This window comes from Bos taurus, chromosome 24, assembly GCF_002263795.3.
Source record: "Bos taurus isolate L1 Dominette 01449 registration number 42190680 breed Hereford chromosome 24, ARS-UCD2.0, whole genome shotgun sequence".
NCBI classification, from domain to species: domain Eukaryota; kingdom Metazoa; phylum Chordata; class Mammalia; order Artiodactyla; family Bovidae; genus Bos; species Bos taurus.
Window position 1 is genome coordinate 28,853,998 of NC_037351.1, and position 19,331 is coordinate 28,873,328.

The 19,331-nt window shown below is 39.7% G+C and overlaps 1 protein-coding gene and 1 pseudogene across 1 annotated transcript in view; one reads left to right on the forward strand and one right to left on the reverse strand.

The window, feature by feature from the left end:
• Nucleotides 1-19,331, forward strand: part of CDH2 (cadherin 2) — a 248,360-nt gene that overhangs the window by 198,242 nt on the left and 30,787 nt on the right. The window contains exons 8-14 of the mRNA NM_001166492.3: nucleotides 3,596-3,733; nucleotides 4,430-4,615; nucleotides 7,134-7,387; nucleotides 8,797-8,939; nucleotides 11,764-11,997; nucleotides 12,294-12,527; nucleotides 15,301-15,440. Of these exons, the coding sequence (NP_001159964.3) occupies nucleotides 3,596-3,733; nucleotides 4,430-4,615; nucleotides 7,134-7,387; nucleotides 8,797-8,939; nucleotides 11,764-11,997; nucleotides 12,294-12,527; nucleotides 15,301-15,440 (1,329 nt within the window). The remainder of the gene's footprint in view (nucleotides 1-3,595; nucleotides 3,734-4,429; nucleotides 4,616-7,133; nucleotides 7,388-8,796; nucleotides 8,940-11,763; nucleotides 11,998-12,293; nucleotides 12,528-15,300; nucleotides 15,441-19,331) is intronic.
• Nucleotides 12,521-14,729, reverse strand: LOC101904912 (NADH dehydrogenase [ubiquinone] 1 alpha subcomplex assembly factor 2-like; annotated as a pseudogene).

Sequence of the window (19,331 nt, forward strand, 5' to 3'; positions counted from 1 at the left end):
CGGCAGCAAGGCTGTCTCTGGTTTTGTTTATTATTTTATTCAGGTAAATGCTACAATGTCTGGCATCCAGTAGACATTCATTAAATGTGTGCCAAGTGGATGACGGAATGTTCTCACCTCTTCATTCACTTAGAGCACTCTAGTTCAGTGCTGTAGTTTCAAAATACGTCACATAAGTATAGTGATTTTAACTGATACATCTAGAGAAAGCCAGAGAACCCCAAGTCTTTTAGATGCTTACTCCATCAAGTAGAGACTGCCAGAGCACAAACATTGTATTGGCTTTATTTTTAGTTATATTTATGGTCAGTGGTGCTAGTTTTCTATTTACAGTACTTTTATAATAAATTGTTTCTTAAAAGAGAGTTCCTGTCAAGATAAATAGTAAGTGACTCACGCTGTAGAAAGATGAGGATATAGCAGAATTGAGAAGATGGCATATGAATCAGTTTTGTAGTTTTGGATACAATGAGCTAGCTTATGCTCCCAGTGTATATTTTAATGAATAAATGATAGCTAACCATGTATGGTTTTTTCCAAACTTGAAATTATTTTTAAGTATCACACAAGGTCCAAGGCTTCTCATACCTTCATCCATCCAGCCACAAATTCAAAAGCATTTGTTCCTTGCTTATACTGTGGCAAGCATTATGTTATATACCAGGGACATAAACATCGGCAAAGCAGTGGCCCTGAGGAGGGATCTGTGTGCATGTATGTAGCTGGGGAAGACAGACAGATGGACTGATAACAGCCTCATAACGGAAGCGGTGATAGAGGTGTGTCCTGAGTTGGAAAACAACTCTTCCTCAAGGACTTTCAGAAATCATCTCTGGGGTGACTTTAAGCTTCGTGCTTGCCAGACTCAGAAAAAGGGGAAAAGGGTGTTCGGGGCCAGGGTTTCTCACCCTTGGCGCTATTGACATTTTGGACAGGATAAGCCTCTGTGGTGGGGGCCTGTCCTGTGCGTTGTAGGTGTTTAGTAGTATCTATGGTCCCTACACATTAGATGTCAGTAGCACCGCCCAGCTGTTACAACCAGAAATGTCTCAGGATATTGACAGGTGTCCTTGGGGGTGATGAGGGTGGGGGGCAAAATCACCCCAGTTTAAAAGCAGTGGTTTAGGCTGAGGAAAAGGCAAATGCGTTTGAAGATAGATATTGGGTTGGCCAAACATTTGTGTGTTTCAGTGCATCTTATGGCCAAACCCAAATGACCCTTGTGGCCCACCCAATACAAACAGCTCAAGATATGGGGTGAAAAATGGAAAGTGAGAGCTTTGGTGGGAAAGGGGAGTCAGGGGATGGAAGAACTGACAACAAGGAGAGGAGGTGAGATTTTATCCTTTCTAGAACAGAAAGCAAGGAAATGTTTTTAAGCAAAGTTCCCTTGATCAGACACAGGACTATGAGGGTGGGAAGTCAGCTTCTTATGAAATCTGAATGTCAGTCATTCAGAACTAGATGCCCAGTGACTAAATTAGGCAAGAAGCTCTAAATAGTTTGGTAAGTCTAAAACATAGACTGTTGTGTCTTCCTTACTAAATGTAAAATTGTTTTACCAATCAGGCAGTTAAATTCAGACTATGATATTTAACAAGTTGGCATTTTTCTTTACTTGAGGAAACACTGTATTTTAGAAATAACAATGTTCTTTTGTAACTTAGAATTCTCAAGACTAGCTTGCAGCAATAGGAAATTTCAAGTATTAGCTATTGATCCCAATATTTCAGCTCAGTGGAAAATTGGGCTTATTATACTTATATAATTCTAAAGATCTTTGTAAAATAGATATTAACAAAAACCCATTATCTCCACATAATGCAATGTATGTTTTTTTTTATCTTCTGTAAACATATTTATATTTTTTGATAATGCTCATCTGTTTCTGAAAATAACAGCCAAGAAAAATGGCATTTCAAAGTCATAACAATTTTTTTTTTTTTTTTCATGATTTTCAGCTGGGAGGATGAACAGAATACCCTACAAAATTCTCTTGATAACCATGAGAGCATTAAGCTGAAATGACACTCTTGATTGGGAATGGAAATCATTGAGAAATGTTTTAGTCTATGTAAGCAGTATGGTGAGGGGTTATGGGTTAAGAAAAATTAAAATGGCTCAACCAGCCCTATTCCTTTGTTTCTTTTTTTCCATTCAAAAAAGTGGGGTATTTTTTTTTTAAGACAAATGAAAAGGAATGGAAATAAATAACTGCTAAGAGATTGGCATAGTGGTGGGCATGGCATAGTGGTGGGCAGGCTAAAAATTGAATGTGTGAGGTTTGACTTTCACTCTTACCCCTTCTTTGCCTTGCCCACAAACATCTAAAGCAAAAGCTACAATTTGTGTCTGTTCTCTCACAGCTCCCCAAATCCCTCAAGAGTGGTCATTCATAATGTCAGCTATATTTAGAATTAAGGGAAACGGTCTTTGCAGTGACCATTTATCTTTTTGTATGAAGAAGTGAGTTTAATTGTTCAGGATGTTTTAGCGTTTTTTAATGATCTCTGTATTTTTTATCTGTGCCAATTTCCATGGAGATTTCAAATGATTTTAGGTATTTGTTTGGTTTGGTTTGGTTTAGTTGCTAAGTCGTGTCCGACTCTTGTGATCCCATGAACCGTAGCCTGCCAGTCTCCTCTGTCTATGGGATTCTCCAGGCAAGAATACTGGAGTGGGTTGCCATTTCCTTCTCCAGTTTATTTTGTTTAGGTTTTCCTAGTATAAAACTAAGTCAGCCAGTGCTGTAGACTGTCTCAGACACTCTCAGGATTTTTCTCTTAGATACATTACAACTGACCTTGACTCCCCTTTAAAAAGTTCAATCTGGTATTTGAAAGCAGTGATGCAAATTTGATATTAACCATCTATATGAAAATATATCCATATTCATCATAGGTCTGTGGACTCAGTGAGTGTCGTACTCAGACAGAGGTCCACTGAGAAGGCAACTATAAAAAAGCCTACTAGGTTTAAGATGAAGAAGATAAACAGAAACTCTTTGTTTTGGTCTTCACTTCATTTAATAATATATGTCTCCTCTATAGTTGTAAATAGTGTGCACCGAAGGAAATTAGAAGAAAATACCACATCAACTTTGCTATAATAGAAGGAACATATGTAAAGAGGTATAAAAGGAAAGCATATATACTTTATGAATTATATATGCTTTCTTCTCCCTCTCAAGTTTCTTGATTGTTTTTAGTAGCCTAAACTGGGTAGAAATTAACATCTGAGAAAGTAAACACAAACCACATGACTGAAATGCTTGATGACAGTGTTGTGAAGTTTGGAAGAAAAAGAAAAGCTGAAACCAGATGGAAGTTTCGGCTTAGCAGCGAATTTCACACATCTGCCACGCGTTCCTTTCCGCCAGTCGAGGTGAAAACATCCAGTTAAATCTCTCTAGACAAGGACCAGACCTGTGCTTCACAAGTTAAAGTAAACTCCACTTGGGAAATTTCAAGTCCTGTTCATCAGAGTGAATAATGCCGTGCTTTTCTGGGTGTAATCAAGAGCCACTTACAGAACAACTGTGATGTCTTCTTGAGGAATTTGTTTCATTTAAGTTGTTATCTTTATGTCTTTTTAGAAAGTACAACAGTATACGTTAATAATTCAAGCTACAGACATGGAAGGCAATCCCACATATGGCCTTTCCAACACAGCCACGGCTGTCATCACGGTGACAGATGTCAACGACAATCCTCCGGAGTTTACTGCCATGACGGTAAGTACAGACTGTCACTCACAGAACTCGAGGGCTGTGGTCCATTACCGCGAAGTTTCGTCATGAATGACAGATGCGTTAAATAGAGCCGGAACTTGCTTCATTCACCTCATTGTAGAATGGCTGCTGACTCCCATGTTTTCTGTCACTTACACCAGAGTTTTAAATGAAGCACCAAACTAATTTGTTCTTTTGTCCTCTCCAAGTCCACTGATAAAGTTATTAAAACATCCTGCCTGGAAGAAATGACCTAAATAGACTTTAGGTTGTTTTAACAAAATATTCATGAATATCTTAAGGTCCACAAACCATGTGACTGATTGATGCTACTTTGTCAGCAGATAATTATGATCTCTTGGCTAAAATGATTTCCTTGACAAGTCCTTTCTTCTGACCCCCACTCATGAATCATCCAGATACTCACAGAATTTACTATTACTGAAATTAATTTTAAATTTTAATTTTAATGAAACTATAACATAATTTGGAAAAAAATAATTTGAGGGCCACATAGAGTTATAGTATTTTTAATGTCAAACATAAATGCTGTGATTACCTGCATTACTAATCTCCTCGCTTAGTGTGGGTAATAAAGATTTAATGGGGCAGTAAAATCAGGGCAATGTGATCATCGAGACACGCCGTCCTTCAGGGGTGCCCGTCGCTGCTCTGAATCGGCTTTGTCTTTTCTTGCAGTTCTATGGTGAAGTCCCTGAAAACAGGGTAGATGTCATCGTCGCTAATCTAACAGTGACAGATAAGGATCAGCCCCACACACCGGCCTGGAACGCCATCTACAGAATCAGCGGTGGAGACCCCGCCGGCCGCTTTGCCATTCAAACTGACCCCAACAGCAACGACGGTTTAGTCACCGTAGTAAAAGTAAGTGCCATGGTCTCTCTGGTGGCCACTCGGCCACAACCATATGTGCCACCCACTGCTTAGTTTGTTATTGACTCAGGACATTTTCTTTCAACCGTCTCTATGCTGTGCTGAGTCGCTCGGTCACATCCAACTGTTTGCTACCACGTGGACTGCAGCCTGCTAGGCTTCTCTGTCCATGGGGATTCTCTAGGCAAGAATACTGGAGTGCGTTGCCATGCCCTTCTCCAAAGGATCTTCTCAACCCACAGATTGAACCCAGGTCTCCCACATTGCAGGCAGATTCTTTACCATCTGAGCCACCAGGGAAGCCCCTCTCTAAATCAGAGTTAATGTATTTGGGGGAGTCACATTTGTTATTTTTTACTTATGTTGATGCCAAGGCCAACATAGTCTCACTCTCTCCCTGGAATATGATTGATTTTCAATCATCCGGGTGTTTTAACAGTGAATATACAACAGTCCTCAGCAGTGTTAACAGTCAGTGCAGTCAATGTGTTAGTGTTATGTTGTGGAATTTTGTATGTGTATATATATATATATATATATATATATACACACACACACACATATGTAACATCTCTTTATTTTATTTATTTTGACTGGGTCATGCTGTCTGGCATGTGGGATCTTAGTCTCCTGACTAGGTATTGAATTGGTGCCCCATGCATTGAGAGTCTTAACCACTGGACTACTAGGGAAGTCCCACATCATAGAGTTTTGATGGCCAACTGATACCTATTAGGAAGGATTCCCCACACCTACTATTCTTATGTCTATAGGCTGCTTTTAGAATATTGGCTCAGGGAACAAACCAGAAAATACCACCAATGTATAACTAGATGAGTGTAGGCGATGAGAGGGCCTACGCTCTTAAAAGGTTTTGAATTTACTTTGCCGTTTTTAAATGCCATTTTTAAGAAATTGGTTCTTCTAATTTTTCATTGTCAAAAAGTAAAACAAAGCTGAGTTCTGGAAGTAAAAGGGATGTTAACTTCACGTGTAACAAATAGACAGTGCTAATGGAAAACCTCTGTGAAGTGAGCATCACTCTCAAGCCACCCAGGCAAGAGTTTGCATCTTTGCCTCCCATTCCAACACTCTTGGGCTTCCCCGGTGGCCCTAGTGGTGAACAATCTGCCTGCCAATGCAAGAGACGCAGGTTCGATCCCTGGGCTGGGAAGATTTGCTAGAGGAGGAGATGGCAACCCATTCCAGTATTCTTGCCTGGAAAATCCCATGGACAGAGGAACCTGGCGGGCTACAGTCCTTGGGTCTCAAAGAGTCAGACATGACTGAGTGACTAACACTTTCATTTTTTTCCAAAGATCTTAGATAAGTAAACATTGTCAGCGATGTTTCATGGGTCTAGTACCCTCACTCAAAAGAATTCTGTATTTCCTGGCTTCTTTGTTGTCTTGTTTAAAATAGTTCAGAAAGGGAAGTTGAACTGGGGATTTTAGAATGAGAATAAAAAAATTTCTCAATTAGAGTTGAGGAGGTGGTCTAGGTGAAGAAACTAGTGTGGTCTGTGCCAATTTCAATTTTTTTCAGTAGCTTCTGCCCTTGGTCTTTCTTAGACTCTCCAGGATGGCAGGAGAGCTCTTCTTCTCATACTATTAGTATTTCATACAGTAATGCTTATGGGTATCTTAACTGGAAGATCATCAATGAAATTAAGAGGGAAAGTCCAGTCTGGTCGCTTGACTCTGGTTAACTTTTCTACTGACAATGAGATTCAGTGAAACTTTATGAGCTAATGTTTACATTATCTGTGCATTGCCTTTGTTTCTAGTGGCATGCTTAGATTTGGCATTTGTACAGACCAGTAAAATCCTCAAAATTACTTTGGAAAACAGCCATAGATTTAGTTTGCTAACTAAGGAAAAAATAAAAAGTCCTTCTACCTGTGAACACTATTTTTTAATTGTATATATGTGAATACTCTAAAATGTATACTTGAAATTATGAATGAACTTTTAATAGGAAAAGTTTAGCTTTGTGGAAAAAAAAAAAAATCACATTTTCTAGTTTTTGTTTTATCCACTTCATCACAGACTGTTTAAAAGCTTTCCTGGGTGAAGAATGGTCTTTGTACCAATGTTTGAGAATACAATCTAGACCATCATGTTCTCACTGAATCCCAGATTATTTAGTAGTTTTTTGTTATTTTTTGGTAAACAACGCTGCTCTTAAGAATATGTAAGTTCTTAGATGTAGCTAAATAAATGCAGTGTGCAGTAGTAATAAGCATTATTTTGTGAACATAAGTCTTTGAAATGCACAAGGTACATAAATATCTTGTAGAAGTAGGTTACGTTGTGATAAATATTTCAATCATTGGCCATGCTAATGCATGCTTTCCAGAAATTTGAGAGGAACCTATGGTGTAGTGAATAAAAAATTAATGTTTTAGAAATGGAGTTACTAGAAGGATCAACTTCAAAATGCAAATATTCTTATTTCCTGCAAAAATATGGTTTCTCCTTTAAAAAAAATTTTTTTTTGGTTCTTCCAGCCAATCGACTTTGAAACAAATAGGATGTATGTCCTTACTGTCGCTGCAGAAAATCAAGTGCCATTAGCCAAGGGTATTCAGCATCCACCTCAGTCAACTGCGACTGTGTCTGTCACAGTTATCGATGTGAATGAAAATCCTTATTTTGCCCCAAATCCAAAGATCATTCGCCAAGAAGAAGGCCTTCACGCCGGTACCGTGTTAACAACGTTTACTGCTCAGGACCCAGATCGATATATGCAGCAAAATATCAGGTATCAGGTGCCATAGATGCTGTTTTTGTCATTTTCATTATGTTCTATGCCGTGCATAAAATTTTTCACCATTTGGGTGAGAAATTTTCATTAGCACCTGTACTCCTTATTACAAGATTATTTTTAATTATTTGATGTAATTTTTTCAGTGGATCAATGAGTATATTAGACAGGAGATATATAAATGGATCTACTCTTTTATCATTTAAAGAAACAGAACTTTTCAGCCTCTTTTTTCTGTCCTTGCTCCTTTTAAAACATCTTTAGTAATAATTTAGCCTGTGTTTTATGCCAACCATCACAAAAAGCTTCTACCGTGAGTAAATAGGAGAGTCTCAGAAAGCTTATAACATTTATCTCTTTTCCACACATCAGGAAGAAAAGAAAACTCATGCCAGTACCAAGATATAAGAGCTAATTATTTTCATCCCTCACCTATACAATGGTTAGAGGACTTATAAAATATATCTGTAAAGATTTCCAGCCTCAGCAAAATCTAATTTATCCTTCCTGATGAGGGTTGGCAGAGCATACCCCACATGACTATTATCCATCGCTGGTGATGGTAATTTTAAAAATTAGCTCATATTTTATTTAACTCCTTTCAGTACTGTTGATAACAGATAACTGTGTATCTTCTTCTTCATTTCTCTGTACACTGGAGTCAAGACAGATGAATAGCTAGTGAACAGGTGTATTGAAGTCATGTAACTTTTTACCTCTCCAAACGGGATATGTTTTCCAATTTGTATATTTGTTATCTAAGCTTGAAAAGCTCATCCCCACCCCAAATAAAAAAGCAAATACAGATAAATCTACTCAGACCAGAGGATTCCCCTTGAAGGGTGTAGTTCTGAGGTTTGGCCCAGGTGGGCGATCCTAGGAGAAATGGGATTATGGGAGCGAGGAGAGGACGGTGATCTCCTCATTGTGACCGAATCCCCACCATGATAAGGTAGTAAATGTTTAAGGAGTGTTCTGTGATAGAAAATTCAACTTCTATTATAATTTCTCTTAAGCCTTATACATTAGGGCTACTGCTCACTTAGAAGATATATTAGAAGTATTTTATATGGACCATTGCTCTCTTATGAACTAGATAAGAGCTTATAATGAGACCTGTCAAATCTCCCTAGCCCCAACCCACAGTACAGAAACTGAGTTCCTCATCTTTCCCCTCTACCACCTATGTAACGTTTACTTCACACCTGGCCACGCAGCACACAAACCATGTTGCCTCCCAAACCACTGCCACAGAAATACTCGCAGTACAGCTGTTTGTGCCAACCATCACCTACAGAAATGCAAGTTAACATGCTGTTTGTGTCTGGGACTAAACCAGAAAAATCAGCTTCCTGTTTTAAATTTCATGTCAAAAGAAATAAACTTACTGCATTTTCATTTTGTAGATACACCAAATTATCCGATCCTGCAAACTGGCTAAAAATAGACTCTGTGAATGGGCAGATAACTACCATTGCTGTTTTGGACAGAGAATCACCGAATGTGAAAGCCAATATATACAATGCTACTTTCCTTGCTTCTGACAATGGTGCGTAATTAAATATAGTCACTGTATTTGTCCTGGATGTTGTTAAAGGGAGTAGAGCCTCATCACAAATGATCATCAGGAAACGAGGTTTTCTCGGAAACCCAGTTGTCTAGAAAAATTTCATTCCGTCCAAGGCGCCAATGACCTTCCCTCCTCTGAGGCCCAGCTTCTATTTTCCATTTCCTTTGGGCGTTCTGTATTTGCTGCCTTCTGCAATGAACGCCCCCAGGGTCCTTACACCCTCCATGGTCACCTAGCATTGTGGTCACAAGGCTTTGTGATTGTTCTGCTCTGCTGTACCTTGATGGCACAGTAGCCCCACACACTGTGTTTTTCGAGGTGGTCATTTTTGATTTCTTCTAATCAGCATGTTTGCTACCATCAGTCTGTCTGTCTTTAGCATTTTTCCTCTAAGTCTCTAACTCTAGTCTGCCATGTCTAGGAAACTCTTAATTTCTTGCATAAGTTAAAATAATTGAATATTTGAGAATGTTGGTTTTGAAAAACATAAACATATAGTTTAGCATCTTTTTTTTTTTCTTTCTTGGTTCTTCTGGATTCTAAATGGCCGAGGTTAATAGATAGCACTTTTTTCTTTATATCTAGAACGTAAAAATGACTTACTTTAAACTGGAATTGGACTTGTTTTAGGTCTCAACATGATATGGTTTAAAAGTGGAGCTTTGAAATTCCACCTGACCTCCCCTCCCCCCTGGATCCAGACTCCATTTATACTATTCTTCTAACTGCAGGATTAGCAGTATGGTTTTAAATCTGTCCATTTCCTTTTTCTGTTGAATACGGATAATGGTAGCAGTATGTAACTCGTGTACAGGGGAAGATAACAAGGCTTGTATACATAAAACTTTTAAAACGGTGCCTGGCACAAACTATACACTCAAGTAATTATTTCTATGCTGTGTAAATAGTTTTAAAACTAAATCACAGCCATCTTATAAATTGTTTTAATGTTGGACTGTGAATGTGAGCATCTAATAAAAATAGTAGGCTTTTTCTATTTGGTGGCCAATATGTGCAGTTTGAAAAACATTGCCTGTCAACATTTTTGATAAGAACAGTTTCAAAGAACCATTCCTAATCCTGTATAAGATGATTCAATGAGATCATTATCTGTTATAAATCTACGAGGTGACAAGACCAAAGCAATATTTCTTATCCTTTTTAATGTGAGACCTACTGTTCACAAATTTAGAGTTGAAACTTGGTGGGAAGCATGTCTGCCATTTCACATGAAACCAGAGCATTTGCATCTGTTTTACATTTTCTGTAAGTGGTAGCTTTCTCCACCCTGAAACTTACAGTAATATATCTTGCACCATTATGCTGAGATTTAAAGAGCTATAAAATTATATGTATATGTGTGAGTTGTGAGTTACAACCAGATTTTTCATTCACCAAGGTGGATTGTTTCCTAATTGAAAGGGTGTTTGATATGAGAGAAGTGAGCAGTTAAATCTGTGTAGCTGTGATGTTTTGCAAATGCACTCGACGTTAAATCACAAGGCTGGATTTAGAGCCCCAGTGCTGCTCCTTAATGTCTGGACAAGCTATTATAATCTCTATGCCTTCATTTCATTATTGATCATTGTTTTTGCTGCTTGCTATTCTGTGAAGTCTTTATGAGAGTCAAATAATATGAAATGTGATAATAAATATGAAAGTAATTCAAACTATAAGGAAACATAGTGGCCCTCGTGGTTAGACCACAGTATTAGAATATTGTAAACAGCCATGCTACCCCTCCATCTTAACCTCCCTGCTCTCAGAACCGTCCATATTCCTTAGAGAGGCCCACAGAGATTTCTCCTTGTCCTGTCCTGAAGAGTGTATGTGTGAATCTTCCTAGTTTCATGACCTTGGGCAGGTCACTTAACCCTCTGGGTCTCAGTATGCAGCCTTATTTAGAAAATTCCTGTATTTCTATTCTCTTAAGTGCATACAATATATATATTATATAGTTAAATATAATTGTATTATATATTGTATATTCAAATAATATAATTATGTTTACATATAATAACATTTCCATTACATTTTATATATTTGTTATATATTTATTCATAAATATTTGTAACATAGTAGAGTCCAACTCAAAAGATGAGATAAGTGTAGAGATAACATATTATGGTGGATGGATTTGGGGTCAGGCAGACCCATCTCCACTAGCAACCCCAATACTTCTAAGAGGATGCAACCATAACCAGTTTATAGAGACACTTAGGTTCCTGTCTGTTTAAACCAGCTTCATAGGATGACAATGAAATGATGTATAGAGTGCAACCTAATACTCTCAAGCAAGTGATCCAGCTCCTCCCCAAGATAAGGTCTGTGAGTCTGTAGACTGTTTCAGTATTTCAGAGTTATGTCTGGGCTTGAAAAGCACTCTGGGGTTCTTTCATGCACACGTCTTGTTCTCCATCAATGAGTTGGGTCCATCAGATGATGAGCCCGGGTTTCTGCTTGCTTACATCCTCCAGTGCCGAGAGGAGCTCACTGCACATGGGGCACAGAGTAAGTTCAGCAAGGGCACAGGACCACATGTGGTGGGGATGGGGGCTTGTGCGTGTGCGTTGTTACCGCCCTCTGTGTCGGAACCTCCAGTGGGAGGAGTGCAGGGTCATCCTAGAAGAGACACCAGAAGTGGCTTTGTACCAAAACAGCAGAGATGCTGTGGCAACGAGATTTTTCCAAGGTTATACAGTGATAAGGGCTAGAAAGCTAGAAACTTTGAGAGTTTCACTGTAACTGAGAGTCAAGGGAGAGAGTTGTTGAGCATTGGTTTGTGATTTTTCTCCCTTTTTAGGAATCCCTCCTATGAGTGGAACGGGAACACTGCAGATCTATTTACTTGATATTAATGACAATGCCCCTCAAGTGTTACCTCAAGAGGCAGAGATTTGTGAAACTCCGGACCCCAATTCAATTAACATCACAGCACTTGATTATGACATTGATCCAAATGCTGGACCATTTGCTTTTGATCTTCCTTTGTCTCCAGTGACTATTAAGAGAAATTGGACCATCACTCGGCTTAATGGTAAGGACAGATTAATTATTTGAATATATGTGCATCTGAGAGGCTTTGAAGCCTGGTATGTAAAGTCCATTTATCATCTTTCTCCTTAAATATATTTTAAAAGCTACTTAAAGTTTAAATAAGATATGAAAAGCCCTTAAAGCCAAAAAAATAAAAATAAACTTTACAAAAAGGTTACAGTGAAACCTGCTTTATATGTACCCTTTGGTACATGATGCAGTCTAGAAAATGCTGTGTGTTTTTCAATCTTATGATGTATAAACTCTCCGACTGTGTTTTTCCCCTTTATCGTATAGGTGATTTTGCTCAGCTTAACTTAAAGATAAAATTTCTTGAGGCCGGGATCTACGAAGTTCCAATCATAATCACAGATTCGGGTAATCCTCCCAAATCGAATATCTCCATCCTTCGGGTGAAGGTTTGCCAGTGTGATTCCAACGGGGACTGCACAGATGTGGATCGAATTGTGGGAGCAGGGCTGGGCACCGGCGCCATCATCGCCATCCTGCTTTGCATCATCATCCTGCTCAGTGAGTACTTCCCGGTGTCTCAGCTTGAATTCCTTTTGCTTCCAGGATGTTAAGCAAAGTAACTTTTTTCTTTACAGTCGGAAAATACAAAGCAACTTTTTGCTTTTATTTGTTGAAATAGTCACATAACATATAGATGACATGATTTGACCGCAGTGCATTCACTGATTGTGGCTCTTGCCATCTTGTGGCATCCAGGATCCTGGCTGAAAGCTTTTGCCAGTGCTGCTGGGAGCCACGAAGGGTTCCTGTTTCCCAAAGAATGGAGTGGAGGCATGTGCTTTCATCTGAGTTTGAACTGGTGGAGCCAAGAGTTGCCTGTTGCTCTCTTCTCTAAGGAGTTTTTCTTTGCCATAAAAATCTTCGTTTTTCCTTTTAGTTTCTCCCCTACATTTTTCATTCTTCATTTCTTTCATTACTTCCTCCATAGTGGGCAGTGATCCAAGCTTCTCATTCTGTCGGGATATCCCCTATTTCATAGTCTATTTCTCTTTCATTTGCTACTTCTAGATAATTCTTGTCTCTAGAATAGTTTGTCTTCTCCAGTTCTTGTACTCAGGGATATAGTACTGTTTGTTCCCAAACTGGTCAGTGCCCACTTGCTCCTTCACTTCCTTTGACAGTGCTCTCTGCAAGAGACAACAAATCCCGAGACCCTCCTTGTGCCCCCTCCCTGTGCTGTCCCACCAGCTGTGCTCAATAAAAAGTAACTTTTATTGTTGCCTTTCAGTGGAATCTAACAACTCTCTTCCATCTCTGAGCAGTTTCTCACAGCCAAGCCCACTTTAGAATGAGGAAAACCCTGAGCATCCTTGCATGCACTTACCTGTTTGCAGCAAACCCAGCCAGCCTACCTCTTCCACGCCCGTTGCCGTTTTCTGATGCTGATCACTTGCAGAGCTGCAGCAAACTTCATAGAAAAATATTAGGCAGTCCTAAGTTGAAGCACTTCTCTTAGGATTTGTGTCTGAATTTATGGCACATAGTTGATGATTTAGGAAAATAAGTATATTGCTTTCCTCTGCTTTCCTTTATAGAAAGCGCAGTCAGCAACCTGCTCCAGTCATGCAGGGATCAAGGTATTTGTTTCTGATAGGCTGTATAAAATAGCAAGAGATTGTATTTCATACAGCACATCAGATAATAGAAATGATTACACAGCTCAATAAATTGTCTGTCTTTAGAGCCAGTCTAGATTAAGGAATTGCTCCTTTTTAATGTACTTTGCAGTCTTTGGTTCAGTGGAATGCAAGAAATTAACCACTGGAAAGTACTTTAGGAACCACTTCTAAGTATGCAGGTTAAAAGAACAAATTGCCTGGCCCCTGTGCTGTATTGTTGAGTAGCACCAGGACTTAGTTTATTGTGCAATCATGCTATGCACCAATCACTTTCTTCAAAATGTTGGCCATTTCTTTTATGTTTTCTCCATTTACAAGTGTTCTGGTAATTTAGAATCCCGTCCTTTTTTTTTCTAAGCAATTACTGTAGAAGCCTGAGCATTTTTTACTTCCTATGTGGAGACTACTTTGACTATAATTTGAAACCTACATGCTATACTAATAATCCACTTGCTAGATTTAGCCCTGGAACAATGGCAAATGAGATCATGTATCTGGCTTTAAAAGGAGGATATTTACTTTTATGGCCAATAATAAAAATGTGCTCAAATAAGAGTCATTAAATCTTTTTGCTTCAGGATGTAAACTGATAGCTCCAGATTTTAGAGGGAATGCATTCCTAGATGTGCACTTAGGGATATGTTTCAATTTCAACTAACAAGAGGCATACATGCCAACCTTATCAAGAAAAACTTAGAGCTGATGGATTGTGGTATGAAGAAGGACTCTAGCCATTCTGAAGGAAAATGAATCGGTGCTGATTTTAACATCAACCAGCTGGAAAATTTATGATTCTAATCCTGGTGCAGAAATGTAGAGCAGGAAGTGTTAGTGTTAGTCACTCACTCATGTCTGAGTCTTTTCAACCCCATGGACTGTAGCCCACCAGGCTCCTCTGTCCATGGGATTCTGCAGGCACAAATACTGGAGCGGGTTGCCATTTACTTCTCCAGGGGATCTTCCCGACCCAGGGATCGAACCCAGGTCTCCCACATTGCAGGCAGACTCTTTTACCATCCAAGCCACCAGGGATGTTATTTCAGTTCTCAGACTAATCCCCTGGCCTTCTTACCTGAGGCATGCTATTGAACAGGAAAGAGAAAAGCACAATGGCACGATAGAAAGACCCAGGCCCTTGGGAGTCAAAAATCCTCAAGGTCAAGTCTCTGATCCAGGTCTAGTTTGCTGCAAAGGCATCTTGGCAAGCACTCCCCCTCCTTCATAAGTGTGCTTCTCTCTGATTTGGGGAGGAGAATGATGACTGATCAACCGGAATGGAACGGCAATTAAGTAATGAGTGGCAATTTCACCTACTGTATTTTGTTGTTTTTAGAATTTCCAATCCATTATATGGCAAAGCAAAAGATAGACAGAGTTATTGTCCCCATTTGCAGATAGTAAAACTGAGGACAGACATCCATTCAGTGAAGTCATAGGGTACTAGTGTCTAGAACAACCTAAACCTGGTTCTCAGGGTGTCTGTCCTATCTTGTTTCTTGTCATGTGAGGCTAGGATTAGGTAACAGAGTAGAAGATGCATTGCAAGTTTTCCAGCCCATATGAATATAAATTATAAGTCTTGAAGACTGTGATGAGATAAAGTCAAGTTTTTAAAATTACGTATCATGTGTCTTTACTCTCTTTCTGCCTAGTTCTCGTTCTGATGTTCGTGGTATGGATGAAACGCCGGGATAAAGAACGCCAGGCCAAACAACTTTTAATTGATCCAGAAGATGATGTAAGAGATAATATTTTAAAATATGATGAAGAAGGTGGAGGAGAAGAAGACCAGGTAAGCAGTGTTTTTAAATCTCTAAGTGAAATCTTACCATCTCACGTTTTAAATGGTGGCGAAAATACTAATACATAGAGTAAAAGAATAGTATCAAATGTCTTTTCCTTGATCACACTATCAAAGGCTTGGTGAATTCTTGCCAACCTGCGCTGCCCATTGAAATTTTTTCTAAAGTGCTAAATGTCATTGTATTTATTATGAGAGGATCGTTAACATTGTTTTGAGGAGCCTAGGATTTACACCTAATGCCAGTTATAGCTGTACTGATAAAGATGTTTTCTATTGCAGTTTTTCTTCACTGAATATCCAAAATAAAAGTACAAGTAGTTTCTGCATTGAGATTTGGATATTTCTGTGGCAGAAAAAGCACAGACTGTTTACTTCATAAACATTTACCAAGCACACTCAATAGTCTAGGCACTATTTTAATCACTGGGGATACAGTGGTGGGCAGAGCCAACAATGATTGCACTGAAGAGTCTTACATTTTTTGGCCACTCTGCACGTGGCTTGTGAGATCTTAGTTCCCCAGCCAAAGTTGAACCCAGGCCACAGCAGTGAACGCTCAGAGTCCCAACCACTGGACCACCAGGGGATTCCCGCAAGTCTTATATTATTGAGAAATATTCGCAGTTAGAGACAATATCTAGTTCACATCTGTGTCCGTGATGTCTGTCATGGGGTCTGGCTTATTGTAGTTGCTTAATAAATGTTGGGGCTTCCTTGGTGGCTCATCAGTAAAGAATTTGCCTGCAGGAGATCCAGGTTCAATCCCTGGGTCAGAAAAATCCCTAAAGGAGGGCATGGCAACCCGCTCTAGTATTCTTTCCTGGAAAATCCCATGGACAGAGGAGCCTGGTGGGTTACAGTCCATGGGGTCGCAAAGACTTGGACACGTGGGTTACAGTCCATGGGGTCGCAAAGACTTGGACACGACGGAAGTGACTGAGCACAGTAAACGTGAGCTCATGACTGGCTGTAAAAGACCGTGAGTTTCTGTGTGTATATAAGGAACTGCATCCCTGTTCAAGGATGGGAGTGACCAGTAGGTGGAAAGTGAAAAATTTTATCTCCTGGGAAGCAACATTTCAGATACCAAAGATCTGTACTATTAATGCACACCAGGCATTCTGCTAAGTGCATTAAATGCTGTTATCTCTTAAATCTTTGAAACCTGTCATACTGTACTGTGACCATCTCCACTTTTGTGTTAGAAAACAGAGCCTAGGGATGGTGTTCAGTCTCTCACTTGTGTCTGAATCTTTGCAACCCTATGAACTATAGGCTCCATAGGAGCCCATCAGGCTCCTCTGTCCAGGGGATCCTACAGGCAAGAATACTGGAGTGAATTGCCATGCCCTCCTCCAGGGGATCTTCCTGACCTACAAATTGAACCCAAGTCTCTTAAGTCTTCTGCATTGACAGGCGAGTTCTTTACAACTAGCCCTACCTGGGAAGTCCGGGTGGGATTATCTAAACTCATAAAACTAGGAAGTGATAGAGGTAGGATTTGAATCCAGGTCTATTTGATGTTACTGTCTAAACTGCTCTGGTCTAGTTCCTTTTGAAATTATCTGAGAGATACGAGTATAAACCATGAGCGATCACTGTGACTGGTATTTCTTAGGTATATTTGATACCTCTCATGTCCATTTCGGAGAAGGCAATGGCACCCCACTCCAGTACTCTTGCCTGGAAAATCCCATGGACGGAGAAGCCTGGTAGGCTGCAGTCCATGGGGTTGCTAGGAGTCGGACACGACTGAGCGACTACACTTTCACTTTCACTTTTCACTTTCATGCATTGGAGAAGGAAATGGCAACCCACTCCAGTGTTCTTGCCTGGAGAATCCCAGGGACCGGGGAGTCTGGTGGACTACCGTCTATGGGGTTGCACAGAGTCAGACATGACTGAAGTGACTTAGCAGCAGCAGCAGCAGCATGTCCATTTGCTAATACAAGTGTTGGGGTAGCAGTTAGGTGAAGAACCCAGAACCCTTGGATCTTGAATCATTATCAGTAAATTCCAGGTACCCTGTCTAGATATTAGTGGTAGGACTGTTAACTTGAAAAAGAGCAAATTTCATGAGCATGAGTTCTCTTTCTCTTCTTTACTCCCTTGAGGAAATAATATATCGCTTCTGTTTTACAAAGCACATTCACTCCCATTGTCGTGTTTCATCTGGGTGGTGGGCCCATCAGAGTTTTCCATTTTCCATTTGAACAGGTTTTGCAATTTACTCTCCAAGTCTGTAACTGGCAGAGTCAGAAGTCAAGCCCGCAATCTTCTGATATCCGATTCCGTGCTTGGTTTACAATACCTCGACTCTCTCATTTAGGAAAGCTGCATATTTCAAATCTGTTGAAAACTTGACTCGTGTGTAAAGCTGTTTTGAATACTGACTAATTAAAGTGGCTCTATAAATATGCCCCAGGGTTTCTTGCTTATGAATGTCTTTGGATATTAAAATTCATGTTTGGCTTAATCCCTCATTAATCTGTCCTTTCACTTTCCTGAGCTATGTTCAAGAACAGCAAACGTTATCTGATCACATTATCTCGTAAATCTTCTTCTTGCAGCATTTTATTTTTCATGTCACTGTACATAATTTTGTAGGCATAAACCTAAACCCAACTCCATGGAGTTTTGGTAGAAATAGCAATAAGTAGAAGGACACTAGTCATGACTGGATGCTGCATAGAATCAAGAAGCAAGATGTTTCTCAGCATCTAAACGTCTGGATCAGGGCACTTGATGTCCCTGAGTTGGCTTTTTCTCCCCGCTTCCTCCCCACCAATTACTTTAAGAAATTGTTTAATAAAGTTTTTTTGTCGTAGTTATTCTAGAAAAGACTTACTTCCATTACTGGGACTTCGTTGGCATTCCAGTGGTTAAGACTCCAAGATTCCGGTGCAGACGACGTGGATTTGATCCCTGCTCAGGAACTGAGATCCCATGTACCCTGGGACATGGCCTTTCCTTACTTTATCCACTTAGATTGACGCTTGATATCAAATAGTAAAACTTACCTATTGCCAGATTTATTAGAACTCATCATAAATCTTGAACCTCTTCTTTACGTGACCCTGAAAGTTTTCTTTGCTCCCAGATCAAGTCTTAGACACGAATGTGTTTCTTCCTATATACTTTCTTAATAGACCAAAGACTTTTCTGGAACTCTGTCTGTACTGACCTCAGTGGCTCATGTTCTTTTTTTGTAATTGTTTATTTATTTTATCTTTGGCTGTGCTGGGTGTTTGTTGCTGTCGCTCAGGCTTTGTCTAGTTGCAGCGAGCAGAGGCTACTCTCTAGTTGAGGTGTAAGGACGTCTCTTACGGAGCACAGATTCTAGGGTGCATGGGCTTCAGTAGTTACAGCTCAAAGGCTAGTTGCTCCAAGGATCTTAGTTCCCAGAACAGGGATCGAACCCGTGTCCCCTGCCTTGGCAGGCGGATTCTTAACCATTGGACCACCAGGGAGGTTCCTTGTTTAATGTTTTTAAAAATCATTTCTTTATTGAAATAGTCCTGGACATCTTGTCGCATTTTTTATTGTTGCTGCCTCTTGGTTCCTTGATGGCATTTGAGTCCAGATTGAGATCTTCCGCCCAATTCTGATCCTGTTACGTTTCCCATTTGCAGTTCTCATTATAGAAGATTGTGACACAATTGGTAATGGATTCTTAATTCAGTCTAATTTTTCCCTCATAATAGTGGAATAAAATATGCAGCATTGGAAGGCTACACCAAAGGTTCTGTCTCCTCTGCCTCTAAAGTGATTCATGAAATCCATTCACTTTCACCATCCTCAAGGCCACTGCCTTCACTTAGGTCATAGTCATCACTCGCCTTCTCATAAGTGTCCTGTCTCTAGACGCACACTCCATCT